This window comes from Drosophila sechellia, chromosome 3L (genome assembly GCF_004382195.2).
Source record: "Drosophila sechellia strain sech25 chromosome 3L, ASM438219v1, whole genome shotgun sequence".
NCBI lineage: Eukaryota > Metazoa > Arthropoda > Insecta > Diptera > Drosophilidae > Drosophila > Drosophila sechellia.
In genome coordinates this window covers 4,902,728-4,923,839 of record NC_045951.1, presented here as the reverse complement: position 1 = coordinate 4,923,839, position 21,112 = coordinate 4,902,728, and the positions used below count along the sequence as shown (strand labels likewise).

Here is a 21,112-nt window from a genome sequence, read left to right as displayed (position 1 = left end):
GACTTTCGGCTTTCCATCCGTCTAATCCCGTCTCATTTCCCACCGCCACCCCCCTGAAATTGCGACAATATTTTATGCAAATCACTGGGCTGACTGCCGATAACGACGATAACTCACTTGACAACTGACAATAACTTATTTACACTTCATTATGCCATCCAACCCGGCAGTCAAGTTCCAAGTGGTCCAAAAAGACCAAAAAGCCAGTAACGAGAATCCGAAATATGCCCGGTGTCAGTGTGACTTATTAATTTATTAAAAAATACGAGCATAATTAGAGAGCACTTTGCCCGATGGCACTTGAAATGCAAAATGGTAGGCCATCTCCACTGCTGCTGCCGTTGAGCGAACAATCAGCGACAGTGTTGCAGTTATTTATGAGCTCGATAAATTTGTTTATGGGGGTAAAGTGGAAAACCCAAATGGATTGGGAAAGGGCCAAGTGACAAACCAGCCGAGCGTCAAATGAAGTCAGCAGGAGGCTTCGCAACGGGCCAATTCAACTTTTCATGGGGGCGCAAATAAAGGGGAAATAAGTTACGGGGCTGGGATGCGGATGAGTCCACCGCGGCATCCCGCGAATTGGGCCAAATGAAATATGAGCAAAAGTGAGAAAGTTAACAACATTAATTAGCATTTTTATGAAGCACTTCCAGCGGAGCCGAGAACAATGAAGCCATCAAGTGGGCAAATAAACTCGGCTGAATGCCCGCCAACTTTGATTCCAGTTTCAATTTTTCGCCACCTCAAACAAGGTTCAGTTGTCATAAACATAAAATGAAATCCATTTGTTAGGCTCGAGTTTATTTCGGGATATTTTCAAACACAAAACCAGGCAATGAAAATCGAATTTTTCGTTCGAGTCATTTCCCCCTTGACTGATACACTCAAAAAAAAAAAGAGGTTTGATAAAAAGGGATCGATGTGTTATTATTTATATATCAACTTTATGTATTGGGATACTATAGTCAGGAATGGAATATATAAATATACTGCATTTATCTGAAATCCTCCAAGGAAATAAGTAATTTCTTATTTCTTGAAGTGTTGTAACCCAAAGACACTTTAAGATAAACCAATTTTATTGACCACGTCATTTTTTTTTGTTCCCTGACTTTGCAGAATCAGCTCCTCCGCCGAGCGATAGGAATAAGCTCGCCATGTTGCCGCATCATCAGCGCCATAAAATGGCGACTTTGGCGGACAGCGCCATCGGTTTCCTGCTCCTTTCGCTCCTGCTAATTGGCGCCTGCCTGGTCACGCCCACCGAAGGACGCGCCAAGGATGACCGGCGCACTAGGGGGCGTGGCAGCAGCAGTGGCGTCCTCTCGTCCTCCTCCAGCAGCAGCAACAACATGAACAATGGCTACTACTCCTCGTCGACAGCGGGCTCCTCCTCCGGATATGTGTTCACCAGCAGTAGTGCGGTGAACTCGGGCAGCACCGGCTACAGCGGACCCATGGACAGCACTGGATTCTGCACCCGGCGGCGGGACATGAAGCTGATGTGCTACTGTACCCCGGATGAGAACCACGTGCCAGTGCAGAAGGCCGAGTGCTGGGTGTTCTCGGAGGGATTGCATCAGAATGACACCACCTGGACGCGATTCTACCAGCAGAAGCGTTTGAGGGAACTGAAGTTTGTGATCCAAAACAATGCCCGATTGGACTATATACCCACCATGATAATTGAACCGCTGAAGAACCTGAGTAGCATTGTGATTGAATACTCGCAGGTGGAGATTGTCAAGAGCTATGCCTTCGCCAATCTGCCCTTCTTGGAGAGGATTATCCTGAATAACAACCACATAATGGCCCTGGACCAGGATGCCTTCGCCAATCACATCAGGCTGAGGGAGTTGAACCTGGAGCACAACCAGATCTTCGAGATGGATCGCTATGCATTCCGTAATCTGCCACTTTGCGAACGGCTCTTCCTGAATAACAACAATATCAGCACTCTTCACGAGGGTCTATTCGCTGACATGGCCAGACTAACCTTCCTGAACCTGGCCCACAACCAGATCAATGTGCTGACCAGCGAGATTTTCCGGGGATTGGGCAATCTTAATGTGCTGAAGCTGACCCGGAACAATCTGAACTTTATTGGCGATACTGTATTCGCGGAATTGTGGAGCCTGAGTGAACTGGAACTGGACGATAATCGCATCGAGGTGAGTGTGTATACCTTGATAAAGGCTATAGATGATTGGGGAAAGTGCATCATAGGTGGGCTAATAAATTTTCTATTCGTAATTTCATTCTGTAATTTCCGCAGCAAAATTATTATTTCCCAGATTGATTGAGTTTTACAAGTGCGCATTTATAGCACTCGAAATAGTTGTTTGACTGCCTTTATTTATAGCCACCTCTATATGTATGGGGCAATGCAATCTAGGAGTAGGAAACTTCTCAATCAACTCTAATGCAAGTGGATTAAAAAGATTTGTCTGCCTGGGCCACTTGGTCAACTTGGAGCAGCTGACTTAAGGGCCCATAAATTGCCGAGTGGCCATAAGAAACAGAAGGGACGAGGGCAGGACACCATAAATGCCATATCCTGGGGGCCAAAACACACAGGCAACTTTTTTGCTGGTGTCATAAATTCAATTCGAATGTCTATTCTTGTGGTGATTTAAGTGGTCACTCAGCATCGGTGGTCCGTTGGCCGTTTTCTGTTCGGGGAGCGAAAATATGATAAATAGATTGGTAAATTATGTCTTCTACGTTTTTGGCGTGGACAAGGTCCTGTTTCCGTCGCCGAGTCCTGGCTTAATTCTTACATTTACCCTCTGCATCAGACCGCACGCTGACAGTCGCCTTTCGGCGCTCGGTGGCAAACAAATGTGCGCCGTAAGTTAATCTACTTACAAAATATTGAATAACAAATCATGGTAATAATGGATTTATGGCGCTCCCTTTCTGCCATCTGATATCCGGCGAATGATGGTAGTTGTTGGCCGGGCAGGAATGGCGAACGGAGACCCTTCTGTATCCTGCGTATCCTGGCGGCCATAAAAATGGCCAGCGTGTGTGGGTAAATAGAAAAATGTCGCTTAACACTCGCAGCTCACAAAGTTATGTAAGGCAGCCGTATGAGCGTAAATCCTGAATATCCATATCCTGGCCCAACATTGTTCCTTCCTTCCTTGGCTGGCCATCTGCTCGGCTGCTTGGCTGCTCCTTCATTTTTCCCATTTTACAAAGTGCTCGCATATCATGTCACACTCAGACGACTCCGCATATGTGTCAGGCCACTAGGACAGGACACTAGGACACTCGAGAGCAGCCGCTCAAGTGGGGTCCTGTTCAGCTGGGATCCTTTGCCGCATTGTCATAGCCATAATGATTGGGCTTGTTATCGCCCACGTTGCGCTTTGTTTCGAGGCCCGGACTCCAGATTCCGGGATTTGCCTGGACCCGAAAAAATTTCCCTTTCTTAGTTAGGTGTTCGTGCCATTGTCGCCTTCAATAAAAGCAAATTGTGTTGCATGTTTGGCTTGGGCTTCCCCGTCAGCTTTCCCTTTTTTTATATATACTTTTCTTTTTTTGCCCTTTGCTCACTTCATAAATCATTTGCCGTTGAAAGGTTTAGCTCTGACACAACATAAAACGCTGCATGTGTGTGCTGGTGTGTGATGGTGGTGTGTGCGGATGTGTGGGTATTCGAGGGATGAAGATAAACAGATAATCGGGTTAAGGGGCTAAGGGGCTAACCGAGTGCATTAAGGTGAAAGTGTAGGGGAAATTAACAGCTTTAAGCAGCTTTCACTCTGCTTTGCAGATTAAAATAGTTAGCAGAGCCATTACACATGTAAGAAATCCAATGACAAAGTGTTGAGATGTAAAGTAATGAGAAAGTGTTCAGAATGTATCGCATAGTCATTTGCTGCAGATTTACTTTTTATGTAATATTTAATAAGTGCAGTACAAGTGCATTTAAAATGTAGGGAATTAAGTCTTAGGTGAAGAGAAGTATTAGAAAAATGCTTACATTTTGTCAATTTAAACGGAAATTCATGAGTGTGGGAGCCTTCCAGCGAATACCCGGCCACCCATTAATCCCGTTGTCATAACTTTGTTTACTCAATCCGCACATAAATCGCTCATAAATAATATTTTTTTCGCCGTTGTCAAGCTAATAAATTGGACGCGTAGGCATCGAAGGATCGCCCATCAAACTAACAAAATATCGCAGTAAAATCATACTTTTTTTTTATATGTCAATCATCTGGGCAAATAAACAAACATGTGAAGATTTGAGGGCAACATGAGCTGAGGATATTTTTCAATGCCACATCACGGGAACAGGGAACTTCGGCACAAGCTTCCTTCGCCTTGGACTCGTCATTTAATATGCATAATTTTTCCATTTCCCCAGACAAAGCATATTGAATATTAAATAATGGTAGAATACGCCGCCTTCACTTTCGTTGTTCAACCAAACAAAACGGCGAACCAGAAATGAAATAAAAGAAAACACTTTTTCCGTATAATAAAATTCAAGACAAACGAATTTAGACATACAAGTTAAAAAAAAAAACAGGAGTTTATGTGCGAGTGTGGGTGTGATTGTACATTGTACATGTATAAATGGCATATACATACACATAAATAAATTCGCAAACAAACAATGAAGACAGTGACAACAACAATGGCATACGAAAAGCGAAACTCTGTGAAAACAATGAAAATAATACGCGGAAAAATGGCAGGACGAAAATATTTTTCGGTTTTTGTATGCCAAATATTGTATACTATATATATATATATATATGCCATGTGGTCGCCGCTGTGAAAATAACATTTTGCACACTCATAAAAAAAAAGATTTGTGTTTAATCAAATTTAAGCACAAGCTAAAAACTAATCATCTTAACCCATTTTCATTTCCAGCGCATTTCCGAGCGCGCTCTGGATGGCCTGAATACACTGAAAACACTGAATCTGCGCAACAATCTGCTGAAGAAGATCGACAATGGCCTGCTGCGGGGAACCCCCGCCCTGCTGTCCATCAACGTGCAGGCAAACAAATTGGAAACGCTGACGTTCTACACATTCCAGCCAATTATGGACAATTTGGTCAACAGCACCAGCGAGCTGCTCGTGTCAGGTGAGTGTCCACTAGTTCCAAACTTGGCCATGGAGCCCTATGCTCGCAGAAGCATACCAACTTTGACAGGCCATCGAGCGACAGGGGAGACGTGACAAAAAGCTGACAAGTGCACAAAATGGAGCACTGTCAGAAGTCCGAACTTGTTATAATTACACATACGCCCCGTTGGCCCCGTTTGCCCCGTTTAGTGCATATGCGCTATGTGCTGCACGCTGCTTCTGCTTCTGGCCAAATGAGCCGGAGGGCCATCAACTTTTATGCCCCTCGCCTTCATTAAGGAAATGTCGTATCGCCATTGCTCAAGTGTGCACTTCCACTTCCGGCGGCGCTCACGTCCCACTGCCACCGAGCAAAACGTCCTTTTATGGCCTCGTATGTCCTCGCATGTATGTGTCTAAATTAGTCATTAAAGTGCAATTTTGAAGTGCTTTGCGGCGCGAAGGCATAACAATAAAATATCTGCCTGTCGCAACCACTTTAGTTCGGTTCATTTTGCCTCGCCGGCTATTAGAGAATGCAATTAGCGTGTTGATTAGCTCAATTAAAGGTAAATGAAAATGAAATAGGAAGTCCGCGTTTTGTGGGCCTGTCACTGTGGGCATTCCTTTTTTTTTTGCCACTTGTGCAGCTGGGAAGTGCCGAAAACTAATTTCACTAAGTAATGGACAGTTTGGGAATTTGTCGAGGAACTCTACTTCAATGAGTCAGTTTATTTATTTCCTCCACAAATGTCAGAGTAAATTATAGCCACTCCAGATCCAGATAAAACATAAATCACACAGACAGGTGTCGAAAAGTGTGCCACAATAGATGATTGCCTACTCTTGGGCAATTTTAAAAGTGAAATACTTTCTCATTCATTTCACATTCCATTGCAAATAATTTCGTTTGCTTTTTCGAATCGTAATAACTTGGATTCAAGGCCTCAGCAAAACGTTTACCCCACTTGTTTGCCGCTTTGAAGGAATCACCTTTCTGTGTGCAATTTAAGTAATTTTATTTTCGGCTTAGGTTGCAATTAGACTTTGGCGTAAACGCAATAGCTACGGGCAACAATGAGAATGGCTTTCGCCCATGGAATACATTTAAATATTTAACAACAGCCTTCAAAATCACATTTCTCCCTGTGAAACACCAGCACACACACACATGCACACAACTTAATTATCACCCTCACCCATACAGTGGCATTTTTGCTAATGGTTTGCCATTAGCATGACTCATTTGCAGTGCGAAAAAAAGAGTATGCAAAAAGCTGGAAAAAAGGACGAGTGACGATGAAACGTCGGAATGGCTGAGCGCATTGCCAAACAAATGTGTGTGTTTGAGTGAGCAACTGTAATTGCATTGGCGCACACATACACAGACATTTCACAAATTGGCTACAAATGACTTCAAATTGCTTTAAACTACAAAATATTTTCGCATTCGCCCCCGAAAACTTTTTAATTCATATGCAGTGATTATCCCCATACTCTGGCACATTTTCCGGCCTTTGAATGTGGCACTTACTGAATGCTTCATTAGACCCGAAGCCAAAGCCTAGAGTTCAAACATTTACATACGATTTCCTGATTAAATTTGCACAACTTTTTGCCTACAAGTTGTAGCCCCTAATGAGGCAAAATGCTCTGTGACAGTCACACTTCAAACGAAATCTCACATAAATGTGAATGTGAATTCTTTCTTTTTTCGAAGATTGAGGATTGAATTGGGGATCCGTCCAATGGAAAAATGCTGCTCAATTTAGCGAGCGAGAAAATGCTTCCAAGTGGCAAGATGACACGTTGGCAGAAAGATGGCCAAGTGTGGAAGGTGGGCCGATGGAGGCTGTCGGATGGAGGAGGATGTGCCAACTCAAGTGCATAAAAGCACATAAAAATTGCAACAAAATGGCCAAGGACATGGGAGCCAGGAGCCACCGTCGACTCGCAACAGACGTCGGCGCTGTCGGCCAAAGATAAACTCGCACTGGCAGCCATAAAACGTGACATGGGGATGGCACCTTCGTCCATCCTCCTCCGACTCCACCTCCACTCATCTCCCACACTGGCCACATCCACATTCCACTGACAAGCGGCATTCCCCGGGCGAAAGTATTTGCTTCGGCGGCAACGACTAATCGATCAGCTGATGGAATTCCTGGGCAGCTCGTAACCAAGGATTTGCCATCAAGGTGAGCAGTGGACAAAACTATTTGCCAAAATGCTCGTCACACGCTTTGGCCTTCGGGGATTTTCCGGGGCTTCTGCTCCGGCTCCGACTCTGGTTCCCAGGACAAATGATCAGCATGTACTCGCTTCGAAATTGCCGCCCATGCATCAAGCTCTAACTCGACGTGAAGGTGGAGCATCCAGTGTGGCAGCCAGAGGTCGATGGTTGACTCTTCATTTCGCGCCGTGATTTGTGCAGCCACTTGAACTCTGCCCCAGGACGTAATTGCCATTGACAGGCGGCAGCTAAGCAGCTTTGCCGAGATTCTGGGAACACATAGCTGGTAGCAAAGGTGCAGGCAAAGAAAATGCTATCTTTTCTTTAAAAGAAGTAACTTAATCCATTTTGAATGGTACTAGAAATGGTTTAAAAATGTATATGGAGTGTATTTAAAATGTTTTTGCTTACGAAAATATGCAAAGATATCGTAGGCAGAAAGCTAGACATATCTGCCTATGTTGCATTCACTTAAAGGCCAAACAAAAGCAATTTTCTAGAAGTGATAACCCTTTTTTCGAGTGTCCTGCTGAGGAGTGACATCGACCGCTGGCAAAGCCTGCTTCTGCATTCAACTGTTGTCCGTGTGCGGGCAGTTGAACAGCGGCCCCTAAACAATGCCCCAGTTGGCCATTTCACGGACCTTTTGAGCCACGGACCACACCCACTCATGCTGGTTTAGCAGCACCGCCCACTGCACCACCCAAACATTCCAGTTGCAGTTGCAGTTGCACCTATGGCCAATGTATTTGGTGAAAAATTTATAGGCACGCCCTGCATTGTGGCATTTGTTTCAATTCCGATGCCCCAAAGGGTCATGTGTGCTTGTATTCGAGTGGGTGGGTGGAGCGGAGCAGGAGGATTCCTCCACAGTGTGCTCTGTAGCCTTGTTTATTTGTATGCGAATCACGTTTTGTTTGTGTCGTCGCGCCTGTGGTGTTCTGTTGGTCTCGTCTACCAGCCATGTCCTGGCAGGCATTGCCAATGCTTCCGCTTTAAAGGCAGCTCGAATTTTTCACAGAAGGCGCCGTCATAGCAATTGCTAATAAATGCCACGCCCACAGCACTACCAACGACCGCTCCCTCCCCCCCAAGGGTCGTGGCCAGCTCAATTGGTTCGTTATGCTCGCCGGTGGCCAGCGCCCTAGTCGTTAGATGGAATTGAATGGTTATTGTTTCGAAATATAAATAGGATTTCTAACAGATTTTTTTCCAAGCTCTGGTTTTTGCCGGTCTGCCAAATAGCCAAAAACAATGTAAAAACTGTGCGTCTGCGGGCATGACAGCTGGAAACTGCAATTTGATTATTTGGTCCACCCTTTTCGGCTTTCTGTTTCTGTTGGCTTGGCAGCACTTAATAGAGTAAAATGCCAGAGTTCATAAATTTTCATGAGGCCAAACGGAAAGTGAGAGCCTGCAGAGAGCACATGAAATAATATTTGGTTTCACCGAGGTTAAAATGGTTCAAGTAACGTATTGATTTTCCACTATCGCTTCACATGAAAAACAGAATTGGAAATGCATTGAGTTTTAATTTAAGCACCTTTATACTCGTAGGTAAAATTTGTGGCACACAATAGTTTATGCGCGCCATAATAAGTGGCCATAAAACTAGCTCAAACAGCCCGGAGTATTAGGTTGCTCAGTTATTAAATGATTTCGGCTCCCTGGGGTGTGCTAAACCTGTTTACGTCCTTATAAATTTCAATAATTAGTCAACCGATTAATTTGCAAGCACTTACTGAAGGTGATTAATACATGAGTACACGCCACCTTAAAGCACTTTATTAGAATTTCGCATGAAATAGGGCCTTGACCCCTGGCAGTTAAATTGCCCAGTTGGGCAGCAAATTAAACTTTCAACTTTGAAACGACCGAAACTCATTTGCAATGCAGCATCAGCATCCTTGTAAAGACTGCGCGCACGAAGCTGCAACAATAAACAGGTATTAGGGACATGATGGGGCGGGGCAGGATATAGTGGGAGTTAGATGCCGGAAGCGAGAATTTATTGGGACGCATGAAAGGCGTTTGCGCCTCATTGGCAAAAATGCCAAAACAAATGATGTTGGCCATAAACTGGACAAATGAGCGTGTGGCACGCACCCGAAATTGACTTTCAATAGTCAATGTCAGGGCAGCAGTTGCTCCATGTCCGCCATGTCCTGCATGTGCTGCGTGTCCTGCTGCAAATCCCGATGATTGCCAGCCATAAATCTATGGCTCAGCATTGTGTAGCATGTGTCCAGCCAGACTAATAAGTGGGACTCCGATTTGATGGGACTAGACCAGCTCGGGCTCGGATTCCACTTGCCTGCCACCTAACCTACCCCATGTGGAACATACATATTTATTTGGCGGATAGAGAGATGTGTGTTTATGTGGCGAACATGCATGCATAAGTAGTAATTCATTCCGTTTCGATTCGTTTCATTGCGTTTCATTTGCAATTTGCTGTTGAGCACTGCATAAATCACTCTTCGGCCCCCGAAAGTATGCCAAAGGGGGAAATATAAATATTTTAGAATTCAATTTCCGCACTTCCTTGGCGACCAGGATGTGGCGGCGAATGGCAAAGATGGCAAGGATGTGGACATGGGATGAAGGCATGCTTTTGAGCTCATATTCACGCATCATAAATTAAAATCTCCGCCGCCTGTCTACGTAATTAAACGCAAACTCATCGCTCATCTTTTGTTCGACAGTGCGCGGCATGCATTTAATTGTCTTTCGCCTTTTCTCCGGGCACCGTTTTAATTACGCACCTTTTTTTCTATAGCCGCAGGCAAAAATTCGATTGAATGAAAACTGAAACTATGCGCACTCGCCTGGCATACTTTTTTAAACAAACAATGAATGCCAGGGGAAATGGCTGGAAATTCCGGTGGCATGAAAGGCGGCGCCTGAAAGCTAATGGACATATTCATGCAATTTCCCCCCACACTTCCACACTTCCAGGGCCAGCGGCCACATTAAGTAGTTCAATTATAACTTAAATGCGTATTATTAATGAGTTTTTATTGTATAATGTTGGACAACTTTCTGCGCCTTGAGGGGCACCCATATGTGCTCTGCCCTTCCGCACACCATTTCAGCTGCATATTTTATAGTGTTTTTTGAGGACAAACTTTAAACGAAGAGCGAAGGAAAATCGCTTGGCTCGAAATTAAGTGGAAAAGTCTTTCCTTGACTGCCACTTAGTTTTAGTTAGCAGCTTGCGTGCCACCCAAAACTTAATCCAATCTGGCTCAGCTGACAATAGAGCCGGAAACTCTTAGCCTCTGTCCGTGTCATTTGGCCCAGTTCGGCCATTAAAGTCCTTGCATATGCCAGGATAGAGATATCAAGATACAGATACACAGATAGATAGATACAGATACAGATTAGTGCCGCGGCTCTGCTACTGCTGATGGCTGATCATTAACGCGCTTTATTAACTGAATTTATTATAATTGCCAGCAGCGCCAAGTCGCATAGTTTGCGAGCCGGGGACTTAAAGTTTGACGACGACATTTCGGCGGTGGGATAATGAAGCTTGTTTATAATTTATGCGCACTTCAAGGTGCCCGGGCATTAGGCGTGTTAATTTCCCGCATAAGCCCGCTTGGATTCCGAGGGATCCTGGCTTTGGCTCTGCTTTTAATGCGAATTCGGGGCTGTCATTGGAGCACTTATGCGCCGAAATGTGTGTGAGTGAGGTAATCTATCTTAATATATGCACGCCCTACCTCCCACCGCCACCCAGCTCCCCCCAGAAGTTTTCCGACCTGCCAACCCCCCAGAATTTTCCGAACCACGTACCCCTGGGGTAATGTTTTGCCTGCGGTTTTTCGTCAGTAGTTCATGTACTGGAATGTTGTTCTTCCCGCCACGCTTGCTTTGCCTAATTTGCCGGTTTGCGTATGGCTGTATGGCTTTGGTTATTCCTACCTCCTTTAGACGGATCGCTGGAGCATGGCATGTCCTTCAGTTGGCAGGATGTGTGCGCTGAGCAAACACCTTCATCAATACTCGTTCGGCTTTGACAGTAAACAGCAAGGCATCATTAAAAATGAACTACACCAGGGAAAACATTTAAATTTAACTGAGAGTATTTGCCAAGGAAGATGCGACTACAAACAAACTGTACAGAATGTAGAATATATTTTGGATATAATTAGGCGATTTATGTTTTAATTATTGGTACGCAATCAAAGTCAGATATTCGAATGCTTTGGATTAGAGCAGGTATAAATCAATGAAGATGTATGTTTCAAACTAATTCCCATTAAATGAAACATTCAAATATATATTTTCGATTTGAAACTAATTAATAGCCCATACATCAGTGATAGGCTTTTTATTTGCCGTGTACCTGCAAACTAGAAACTGTCTGCTGGCACACATAGCTCCAGGTTTATTTATTTGCATAGTTCGCATCGATATTAACTGGGCCGAAACTCATTAGGACGGCACCGGGCAAACATAAATTGTGTACGACTAGCATTTAATTGAATATTTTGGCCAACTTATGCCGCATTCGATAAAATACATTGAGTGTCGCATAACTCTGGGCCCGGCCATCGATTAGCAGTGCAGCCGGGCCATAAATAAACAGATGGAGGCAGTTCCTTGCCAGAGTTTACACTATGTAATAATTTCAATTTGCAATATATCCGTATTCCCTATCGCTTCTTCGTCGGCGGCGGCACAGAGAGTGTCCAGTGAAACGATATATCGGGGATGACAGGCGATGCGGACATGCGAGTGTTGGCATTGATGAATGGCCAACTGCACGATGCATCTCGGCATGTGGTTATAGTCCTGCAGCCGTTCAGTCCGCCCAATCCTTCAGTACGTATGCCCCAATCCATCCGATCAAGCGAACAATTTATGTCAGTTTGATGCTTGATATATGGCCAGTGTCTCCACACGAGTATAATGCATATCTCCGCCGATAATAGACTGAACACCACCCACTCCGTGGATAAAAAGAATATGGCCAGGGATGAGCAATATCCACTTGACTTGGCAAATCACAGAGCAATAACAAAAGATTCATTACTTATTTATACAATTCGTACCCCAGGGCTTTTTCCCTTTTGGGCCACCCTCGCGTATATTTTATTAAATACAATTCAATTTCGGGAGTGGGCCGGAAATCTTCGGCGATGATGCTGGGGCTATTTTGGCAAACATTAGGCCGGCAATCGCCAGTCGATCAGGGGTAACAAGTTGTTATTGTTATGACCATATATCTACCCTCTATAGCTGTCTGTATTTTTTATGCGATTTACCATATAACAAACACATTATCCGCGAACCCTCTTCCGGTATAGACAATCCCCTGCTCCACTCCGCAATTGAAATCCACCCCTCATCCCCTCAGCTGTGCAAATATTTTGGCAAAGATGCTCGAGGGCTAATGTGCAAGTCCTGGCGCGGTTGAGTGGTCATATTTGATCGCCGCCCTTGATTTCTGCCCTAAGCCTCCCCCAGTCTCGTTTTTTTTTCGTTTTTGGTTTGGCGAAAGTGATTTTCCTTTTTTTTCTCCGTCTGTGATTCGTCTTTGATTTGTTTATGCGATTTCATAAAATATTTATCCCCGGGCATAGTTGTTAAATCGCTTGCAATGACTTTCCCTTTTGGCAGCCGGCTGTTTGATCTTGCCGACTGTTTATTTGACTTCACGCTCGATTGCCGAAAATAATTTGATATGAAAGAAATAAAGTGTAATTTTTTCCTGATTCCGCTTGGCGCGGCTGATTGGAAAATCCCGCACTTTCAGCGGGAAAAAGGTCCTGGATGTTATTAAAATTACAAACTACAAAACACTGCGCAAAAATCAACGCAACCATTACAACTTTCGTACGGCCATTCACACAGCGAAAATAAAAGGAACACAAAATAAAGAGGACTTCCAGTTTAGTCCACTTCCTGTACCGGCTCGCATTCATTTGGCCTAATAAAAAACATTCAATGAGCGAAGCATTCACTTGGCGAAATAAAGAAAATTGGCGAGAAAAGCGACGGCCATTCAAATGGCTTTCAATGGCTGCTTCTTTCCTTCCGCCTTTTTTGGCCCCAACTTAGTGGAACCCCATTTGATTTTGAATGAACTTGGTGAAAATTGCCGGGGAACCCCCAACCCCTGCCATTCCAAAAGGGACGAACAAAATTAAATACACGCAATGCGAATGAGCCGGCAAAATCACACACAGCCGTAACAAGCCAGAAAACAAGCCAACAGAAAAAAATATAAAACGAGCCAAAGAAAAACTTTGAAAATGAAGCTCATTAAAAAAAGGCGGCACGAAGAAGGTCCACAAATTTGAGGGCTTCCCCTCCGTTGGACAAATAAAAGAACTTGCCGAAAAGTGAGAGGGAATTTGTGGAAAGATAGAAAGTATCACATCGACTAACTTTGACTCTGTGAAAGATGAACTTCCCAAATGAGTGCAGGATGCAGGTGAAATGTATGGAATTCTACTTCATTAAAATGTTGTAATTAACAAAGCTTTAAATTGTACTTTTTTAAATTTGAACGCTTTTGGAATCACTCTTGTGTTCTATCGATTTTCAAGATAGCACCTATATTGTCCTTTAAAATTGAAAGCCAATCCTTCCGGCTCGCATCTATCACTTTCTTATCGCATGCTGTGTGCATCATCTGAATAAAAAGGGTATCCAAAGTCAATGGGTGGAGTCGATCCCCTTCACGCCTTCCCCAAACAAGCTTGCCTTTATCACCAACTCCCCCACTCAAACCAGCAACAAAACCAACTAGCAACTACACAAAGCGAAACTTTCGACTTCATTTGCATACATAGCGCTCTCGAGAAATGTAATAAAAAATGATAAAATCCTCCGGAGAGCAGAGTCCACCACACAGACACACACACGCGTGAAGAAAGGCGAAGGACAACGCTGCCACGCCCCCTTTGATCCCAGCTCGCCCCCTTCTGCAGCTGGGTAACTGGCAACTGTGCGTGCTGTCCCCTAGTGGCGACCAAAGGCGGACCACCGCAAACGAACCCAGGTCCCAGTTACTACCAGTTACCAGCTACCAGCTAGCAGTTTTCCCAGTTGGCCAAAAGCCTGAAGCCCGGCGTTGGCCAGTTGGCGAACCCGCCAAAAATGAGCTGATTTCAAACAAAGCTGCGCGGCATTCATGGATTCCTGGTGACCCCGACGCGGGTAGGAGTCGAGGATTGAAAAGAGTCCGGAGTACAAAAACAAAAAAACGGTAGTCCAGGGTGAAACAAAGGCCTTAAAACTAGGCCAGCAGCTGTGCTGATTTGGGGGCGTGCAGAAACTTTGGCCGTTTGTGTTGATATTTCCACCCCTCAACCAACCAGAAAAAAAAACCAAAAAAAGGCGAAAAACCCAGCGATTTCTTTGCGCTTTTCAATATATGTACGGAAGTAGGTGCCGAGAGGGGCCAGCATGGGTTAATGTGGCAGGCAGCACCTAAAACCAGCCAATTAAAGCGAGTTTTTGCCTTTTCCTTTTGAAACTTTTTCCTGCTTTGGTCGGCAAGCTCCAGTTTTAGTATATTAAATTTAAAATAAATGTTAATGAAACGCCATTTAGAGGTTCTGCAGCAGGAAAAAGGCCGCAGAGGCTGTCAGGACTCATGATGAAGGATTGCTGCCATTTCAGCGACTGTGAAATAATTATATACCCCCAATAAAGGGCAAACATCTTGTGCAAACAAAGCCAATCAAAGGAGTCCACATTCCGGCCCTCAATGTCTCCCCGTTCCTCCCAGCACTGACAACTAATTATGAATATGTTTCAACACATGAAATGCCTCACAGACACATCGGCATTAAAACTGACCAAACAAAGTTCCAGTTGAGTCTAATTTGGCTGCACCGCACTCACACTCGCACACACACGCGCACACAAAACTGAACTTATGCAAATAGAGCTGACCGAAAAGTTATGGGCGGGAAAAGGGAAATGGGAAAAGGGTAAGGGAATGGGAATGGGGAAGGGGGAAAGGGGTCCGAATCCGTCCGACAACGCCATGAAAATGACAATAATAAAATTTAATGTACACACAGACGCATGCATGCATATGGAGCAGGTCCTCCCACTGTGTCAGTGTGTATGTAAATGTCCTTTGCTAACCGTAAAAACGTTTCCGACAGTTCTCTGTCCCCTCGCCAAATTTTAACCCAAAATGAAAGAAAAGCTCCTGCGTCATCATACACTGAGAGGAATTATGGTCGATTTGAAATTGCTAGAAAGGATCATACTTAAGAGGCTTGAGTGCTCTAATACTCCTGGCATTAAACAGTGGTTACATTTCAAGATTTCTTCTGAGATAAAATGGACAATGAATAGGATACTCAAAAAAATATATTCATCAAACTCTTATTCATTAAGGGCGATCATATTTTTTCACAGTGTTAAGCTCAGGGGATGAGTAAGAGTAGGAGTAGGAGCTGTTAAAGTTGAAAGTCATCTAGTTGACTAACAGCCGCAGTTCTCTAGCCTCACATACACATGTACATATAGGGCAATAAGGGGGCGTGGTCGTCCTGGATTGAGGGAGGTCATTGCATGCCAACAGAGTCGGTGAGGGGGGAGTATGTGTGTATGTGTATGTGCAGGAGTGTGTGCAGCAGACCAAAACACTTCCTACCGCTTTGGCCAAGTATCATTAAAAATATAAAAGTATTTTATGCCACACAAAGTGCGACAGTCTAGTGTCCTCGACTCCGTTTTCTCCACCCCGCTCATTTTCTACATATATATTTTGTGTAATTTTTATTTTTTTAAGCACTTTTATGGAACGTTGTCTGGGGGCAAGTCATTGTCATTTGGTCAGCTGCGAACAGCTGCCAACTGCAACGGCCACCCACCCATGGCCACACTCTCATCCTCATCCACTTTCCAGCTTTTTCCACACCACCCAGCTGGGTCACTTCATTATCATGTTAATTTTGTTGTAATTTGCTTGCTAAATGTTGCCAAGTCGTTGGCCATTTTTCCAGCATTTTTCCGGACCGGCTTCCAAGTATACACAGTCTGCTCCTCCGGCTGTGCATATTTAACTTTATTTATGGTTTTTGCATGCTTTCATATGGAAAATTAGAATTTTTGACTGGCTCCTCTTGGCTTTTGCCCTCCGCCCTGCACTAATTTGCCGACTATTTTGCAAAGCAAAGTTTCCTTTTGTCGTTTCGGGGCAAGTTTTCTTTTTGCCCGGACTACAGAAATATGCCTCGGATTATGATTGTCATTCGGGGAAGGAAAAGGACACCCGTTTGCCAACTCAATTGGCTGACTACTGACTTTGTGTGCCTTGCCAGTGATAATGATGATGTAGCCAGTGCGTTCATGTGTGTATCTGCCAGTTAGTCAATACTTTTCGTAACGCTTATGCTAATTATGCGACATGTTGACAGGACAAACTGTGTCACAATGTGTTCGGGCCTAATTATACCCACGAGGTAGCTCATTTAGCCCCCTTTCAGGGCAAAGTTTCCTTCGGGAAACCCATTGAAACGCAATTTGATTTATTCATTAGACCATTGTCGGCGATTAGATCCACTCTGGCACTTGTTTATCCGCTCAATTTGGAACGCAGTCAGCCCATGTCCTCTAACCAAATAGCAAATTGAAAAGGGGTTTCGAAGGCGGCAGACTGATTAGAAGCAGGGGCAGATTGGGTCCACGCATGGCCAGGCGTACTACAAAATAATTGACAACAGTTTGAGATGGAGAGGAATTGGGGAACTGGGAAGCCGGAGAATCACAGAACCGGAGCTGACTGTCCAACTGACTGACAGACGCTGGCCCACAGACGGGAATGGTCAAAACCCCTGCTTCAATCGCTCCCGAATGAGAGGAGGCTGCTGTCTAAATTGGAAATGTCATTGAGGCGTTTAACGTGAGGAGCAGCCCCAATGACAACGACATCGACATCCGACTCCGACTCCTTCTCCAGCTTCTGTTCCAGTTCCTGTTCTTTCTCCAACCAACTCCGTCTGCAACTTCGACTCCCTACTCTCGAACGTGGGCAAAATCATTTAAAGCGGCTGGCTGGATTCATCTAGAGCCGTGCACTGCAAGAACTACTGATATCTACGTTTTATTACATACATTAATAGAACCTTAAGATGTATTCCGGACCTTTTTTAATCTATATTGGATGCGAATTTTTTTGCTGTGTACCCGTAGCTAGAGTGGCAATCGGCCATCAAATGACAGCCAATTGTTGCAGTCGGCCACTTAGCAGCTGAGGGGAAAATCATTCGCTTACGTGGGCAGACATTCAGGCATTCAAACATCCAGACGGCGGGGCATTCAAACGTGGACAATCGGTTTGGGGCGACGATTTGACAAAAGCAATTTCAGGGATAACCCGCCAGCCGCCTGCAAGTTATATTTAACCCCAAAATCTGCTCTTTCTTTTTCACCTGTCTTCCGCAGACAACAAATTCATTTGCGACTGTCGTCTGCAGTGGATCTTCGAATTGAAAAATCGCACACGTCACCTGCAGCTGCGTGACTCGCTGGAGGACCTGCACTGCACGCTGCAGGAGCCGAAACTGTCGCACTTTGTGGACCCGGTGCCGCCGACCATCCTGGACGTGCTCAATATCGGGGGATTCACGGCGATTGGCAGCAATAGCGCCAGCATGGGCGGTGTGGGCAACAGCGTGGTGGGCAGCAGCTACAGCGGCTTGACTCTGGACGACAGCAGGAAGCATTTGGGCAGCAGATCCCGACAGGCACTGCGGGGACAGCGGCAGTTCGCCTCGAGTGCGGAGAACGTGGTGGAGTCCAAGATGAACAGGAGGAGGAAGCGACAGGAGGAGGTCAAGGAGAAGGACCTGGCGGCAGTGGCTCCGGCTCACAAGCGATACGACTACTACGACGACAACAACGGAGGCATGTCCTTGGGTCATGGCCTAGACCTGGATGACAATCTTAGCCTGCACAAGCAGGGATTCTATGGAGCCGGTTCTCCCGTAGTGGGTCACAACGATGTGGATGTCCTGATGACATCGCACTCCGCGTCGGGAGACGCCCTCGACATTCTGACCACCAAGAACGCAATCTACATCAAGTTGTTCCTGCTGAAACCGGAAATGCTGCCCTGCCACGATGAACTCAGCGATCCCACCGAACTGCCCCTCTCCCGCGATCTGATGGATGTACGCAGCAATGTTGGCCAGGACATGTCTACGGCAGGAGCTAATTCTTTGGCCCAGGGCATGACGATCATAGTGAGTCTAATCGCACTGATGATCAGCCGGGGTTGAAGACTCACATCCGAAAATGGTTGCTGAATGGTGACTCCGACGTTTGGTTCTACATTGTACATACTGTCTTGGAGATGTGGTGCCCTTGGGAAACGAGCTTCAACACGATAATTACGAAAGATACCAGCTACAGTCCTGTAAATATGTAAAAAGGGGTAACAAAATTCAATAAATTTAATACTATAAACCTAGCTGATAGCTGTAATGATAGACTCGACTTTTCAACAACTTCAGCAGCAGATTCAGATTCAGATTGAGATATAGAAACCGATACCAAAACCATTACCGAAACTATAAGCCCTAAACGAACCCAAAAGAGAACCTCCGAGCAAACTGGCGTTTCATTTAAAAAGAAAGATACTCAACTTATCGCAGGATGATGACTACCACTACACTCTACTACATAGAATTAGTTTAAACGGTTAGCCATAGTGACACTTTTGGTTTAGTTGAGCAAGGTACATACTACAGTAAAACTTGGAAAGCGCTAAACGTCTTAGATGGAGAGACAGAGCTGGCCAAAACCACTAAATGAGGCATGCCTGTAAGATAAACGCAAACGCAGAACATGACACAATCGCTGAAAGTTGCAACGATAGCCGGTAGTCGATAGGCAATAGAGGATAGCAGATAGTCGATAAATAATAATTAATAAATGTAATAGGTAAACGTACAATTCCCGGCCACCCGCAGTTCTCCCTTAGAGTTTAAGTCTGCTTTTTAGTTGTAAGACTGTTTGCTACCCAAAAATTCTCGCCTGAATTTCCCCTAAAAAAACCTTGTCCCGGGAAAATTACACAGCAAACACTTTTCTGCTTTTGTCCTACTTTCGCCGCACCAGAAATAAAAACCAAAACATAAACAAGAAATAAAAATGAATACATTGCGAATTTATATAACTTATTTGAATAGATTCAAATTAAAGAAAACAAAGCCATAAAGAGATATAATAATAAAAACAAAACAGAAATATGCATAACGATTTTTGTAGCTTAAGACTGAATATATAAAGGTAAATTATGCTAATATATACAAAATATTTATATGGAAAATACTGTATGTTTAATTATATAGTAATAAATGCAAGCTAGGGGAAAGGGTAATGTCATTTTTAGAAAACCAAAAGAGCCGACGATTCGTGCATTCCAATTAGTATGGATGCACATTACACTTTATTTGGCAATTTATTACGTATTTAATTATGCACAAAACTATGATTTACCAAAAAAACGAAAAAAACTAACAAAAAAAGCTGTTTATTAATGTGTTTAATAATTCATATACAAAAGAAGTTAAAGTAAGCAAAAACCGAATGCAAATTTATTGTGTAAAAAGGGGGTGAAGTTTTCATACAGAAAGAAAGAGCCGGAAAAATAGAACGCCGAGCATAAGGAGCAAGCATAGTTTTAGTGGACAATCAGCAGATAAGTGAAGTGAAAGCAAACAGCAGGAAAATCGGGGAAAATCCCAAGGAGCTGGGAAGCACATGCCCGGAAAAGCGCCAAGGAAATAAGGGGGCACGAAAATTTAAAACACTTGAAACAAGCGAAATAATGAAATAGTCGAGAGCAAAGCAGAAAACAAAAAACTATTTTAAGTAACTGGATATAAGCTAAATGTATTTAGTGTTTTGATTACCAACTAAGAACTTGAACACAACAGAGAAAACCGAAAAAAAATAAAAAAATTAAACCAAATAATAAGTGTGAAGAAAAGTGAATCTAAGAAAACTTCTATCTAAGCAGGGCACTAATTTCATTACTGTTGATACTCAGCCATTTTACACTCATTTCATTTGATTGTCACGAAGTTACACTATGCTAGAGATTGTGAAAGGATTTTCAGTTGCCTCAAGGAGTTGGGCGAAATTCGATTGACTTAGCCACTCTGTCTAGTGCATTAAATGCTTGTAATGATAAATTATTAACGACACGAACACTTAATTAACACCTAGCCTTAAGAATTGAGAAATTTTAACCAAAGAATTTGTGTTCCTCTTATCGCCTAAGAAATGTTTGGTTGTTTTGTTTTCCTGTGCCATTTGAAATGATTTGTATCTCGTCTATTTTTTACGGCTAAGCAGCGCATGGAAGTAGGCAGCGAGTAAAGTAATTTTTGAATATAAACAACTAATGTAGCTTACTTAATTATTTTAACTTAAATGTACACAGAGCGAACGGGCAGCAAGTAATATAATCGAAATATAAATGTATTTGATGTAAGAAGTTTGCTTAATTGGTACCAAAACCGAAATGTCAACCCCAGCCCACAAACACAGAACCATGAATGAAAGGACCTTCAGGGCGTGAGACTTGAAGGGGGCATGGCGCCACCAAATAGCCGAAACCAGAACACATTCCAATTGCAATATTTTGTTTAACTTTTACTTTGCTGGGGCCCCGTCTTAAAGTCCTCGAACGCCACTGAGGTCCCGCTCATGGAATCCAGAAAACAATTTTGAAAGAAAAACCATCTAAATATATTTAATGTAAAAAAAATAAACCAAAAACAGTGTTTCTACTCA

The 21,112-nt window shown here is 43.9% G+C and overlaps 1 protein-coding gene across 1 annotated transcript in view; it reads left to right on the top strand.

Moving 5' to 3' along the window:
- The window catches only part of LOC6610841 (connectin), a 38,880-nt gene extending 17,768 nt beyond the window's left edge, over nucleotides 1-21,112 (top strand). The window contains exons 3-5 of the mRNA XM_002035371.2: nucleotides 1,123-2,174; nucleotides 4,897-5,113; nucleotides 17,753-21,112. Coding sequence (XP_002035407.1) covers nucleotides 1,161-2,174; nucleotides 4,897-5,113; nucleotides 17,753-18,588 — 2,067 coding nt within the window. The 5' untranslated portion in view covers nucleotides 1,123-1,160 and the 3' untranslated portion in view covers nucleotides 18,589-21,112. The remainder of the gene's footprint in view (nucleotides 1-1,122; nucleotides 2,175-4,896; nucleotides 5,114-17,752) is intronic.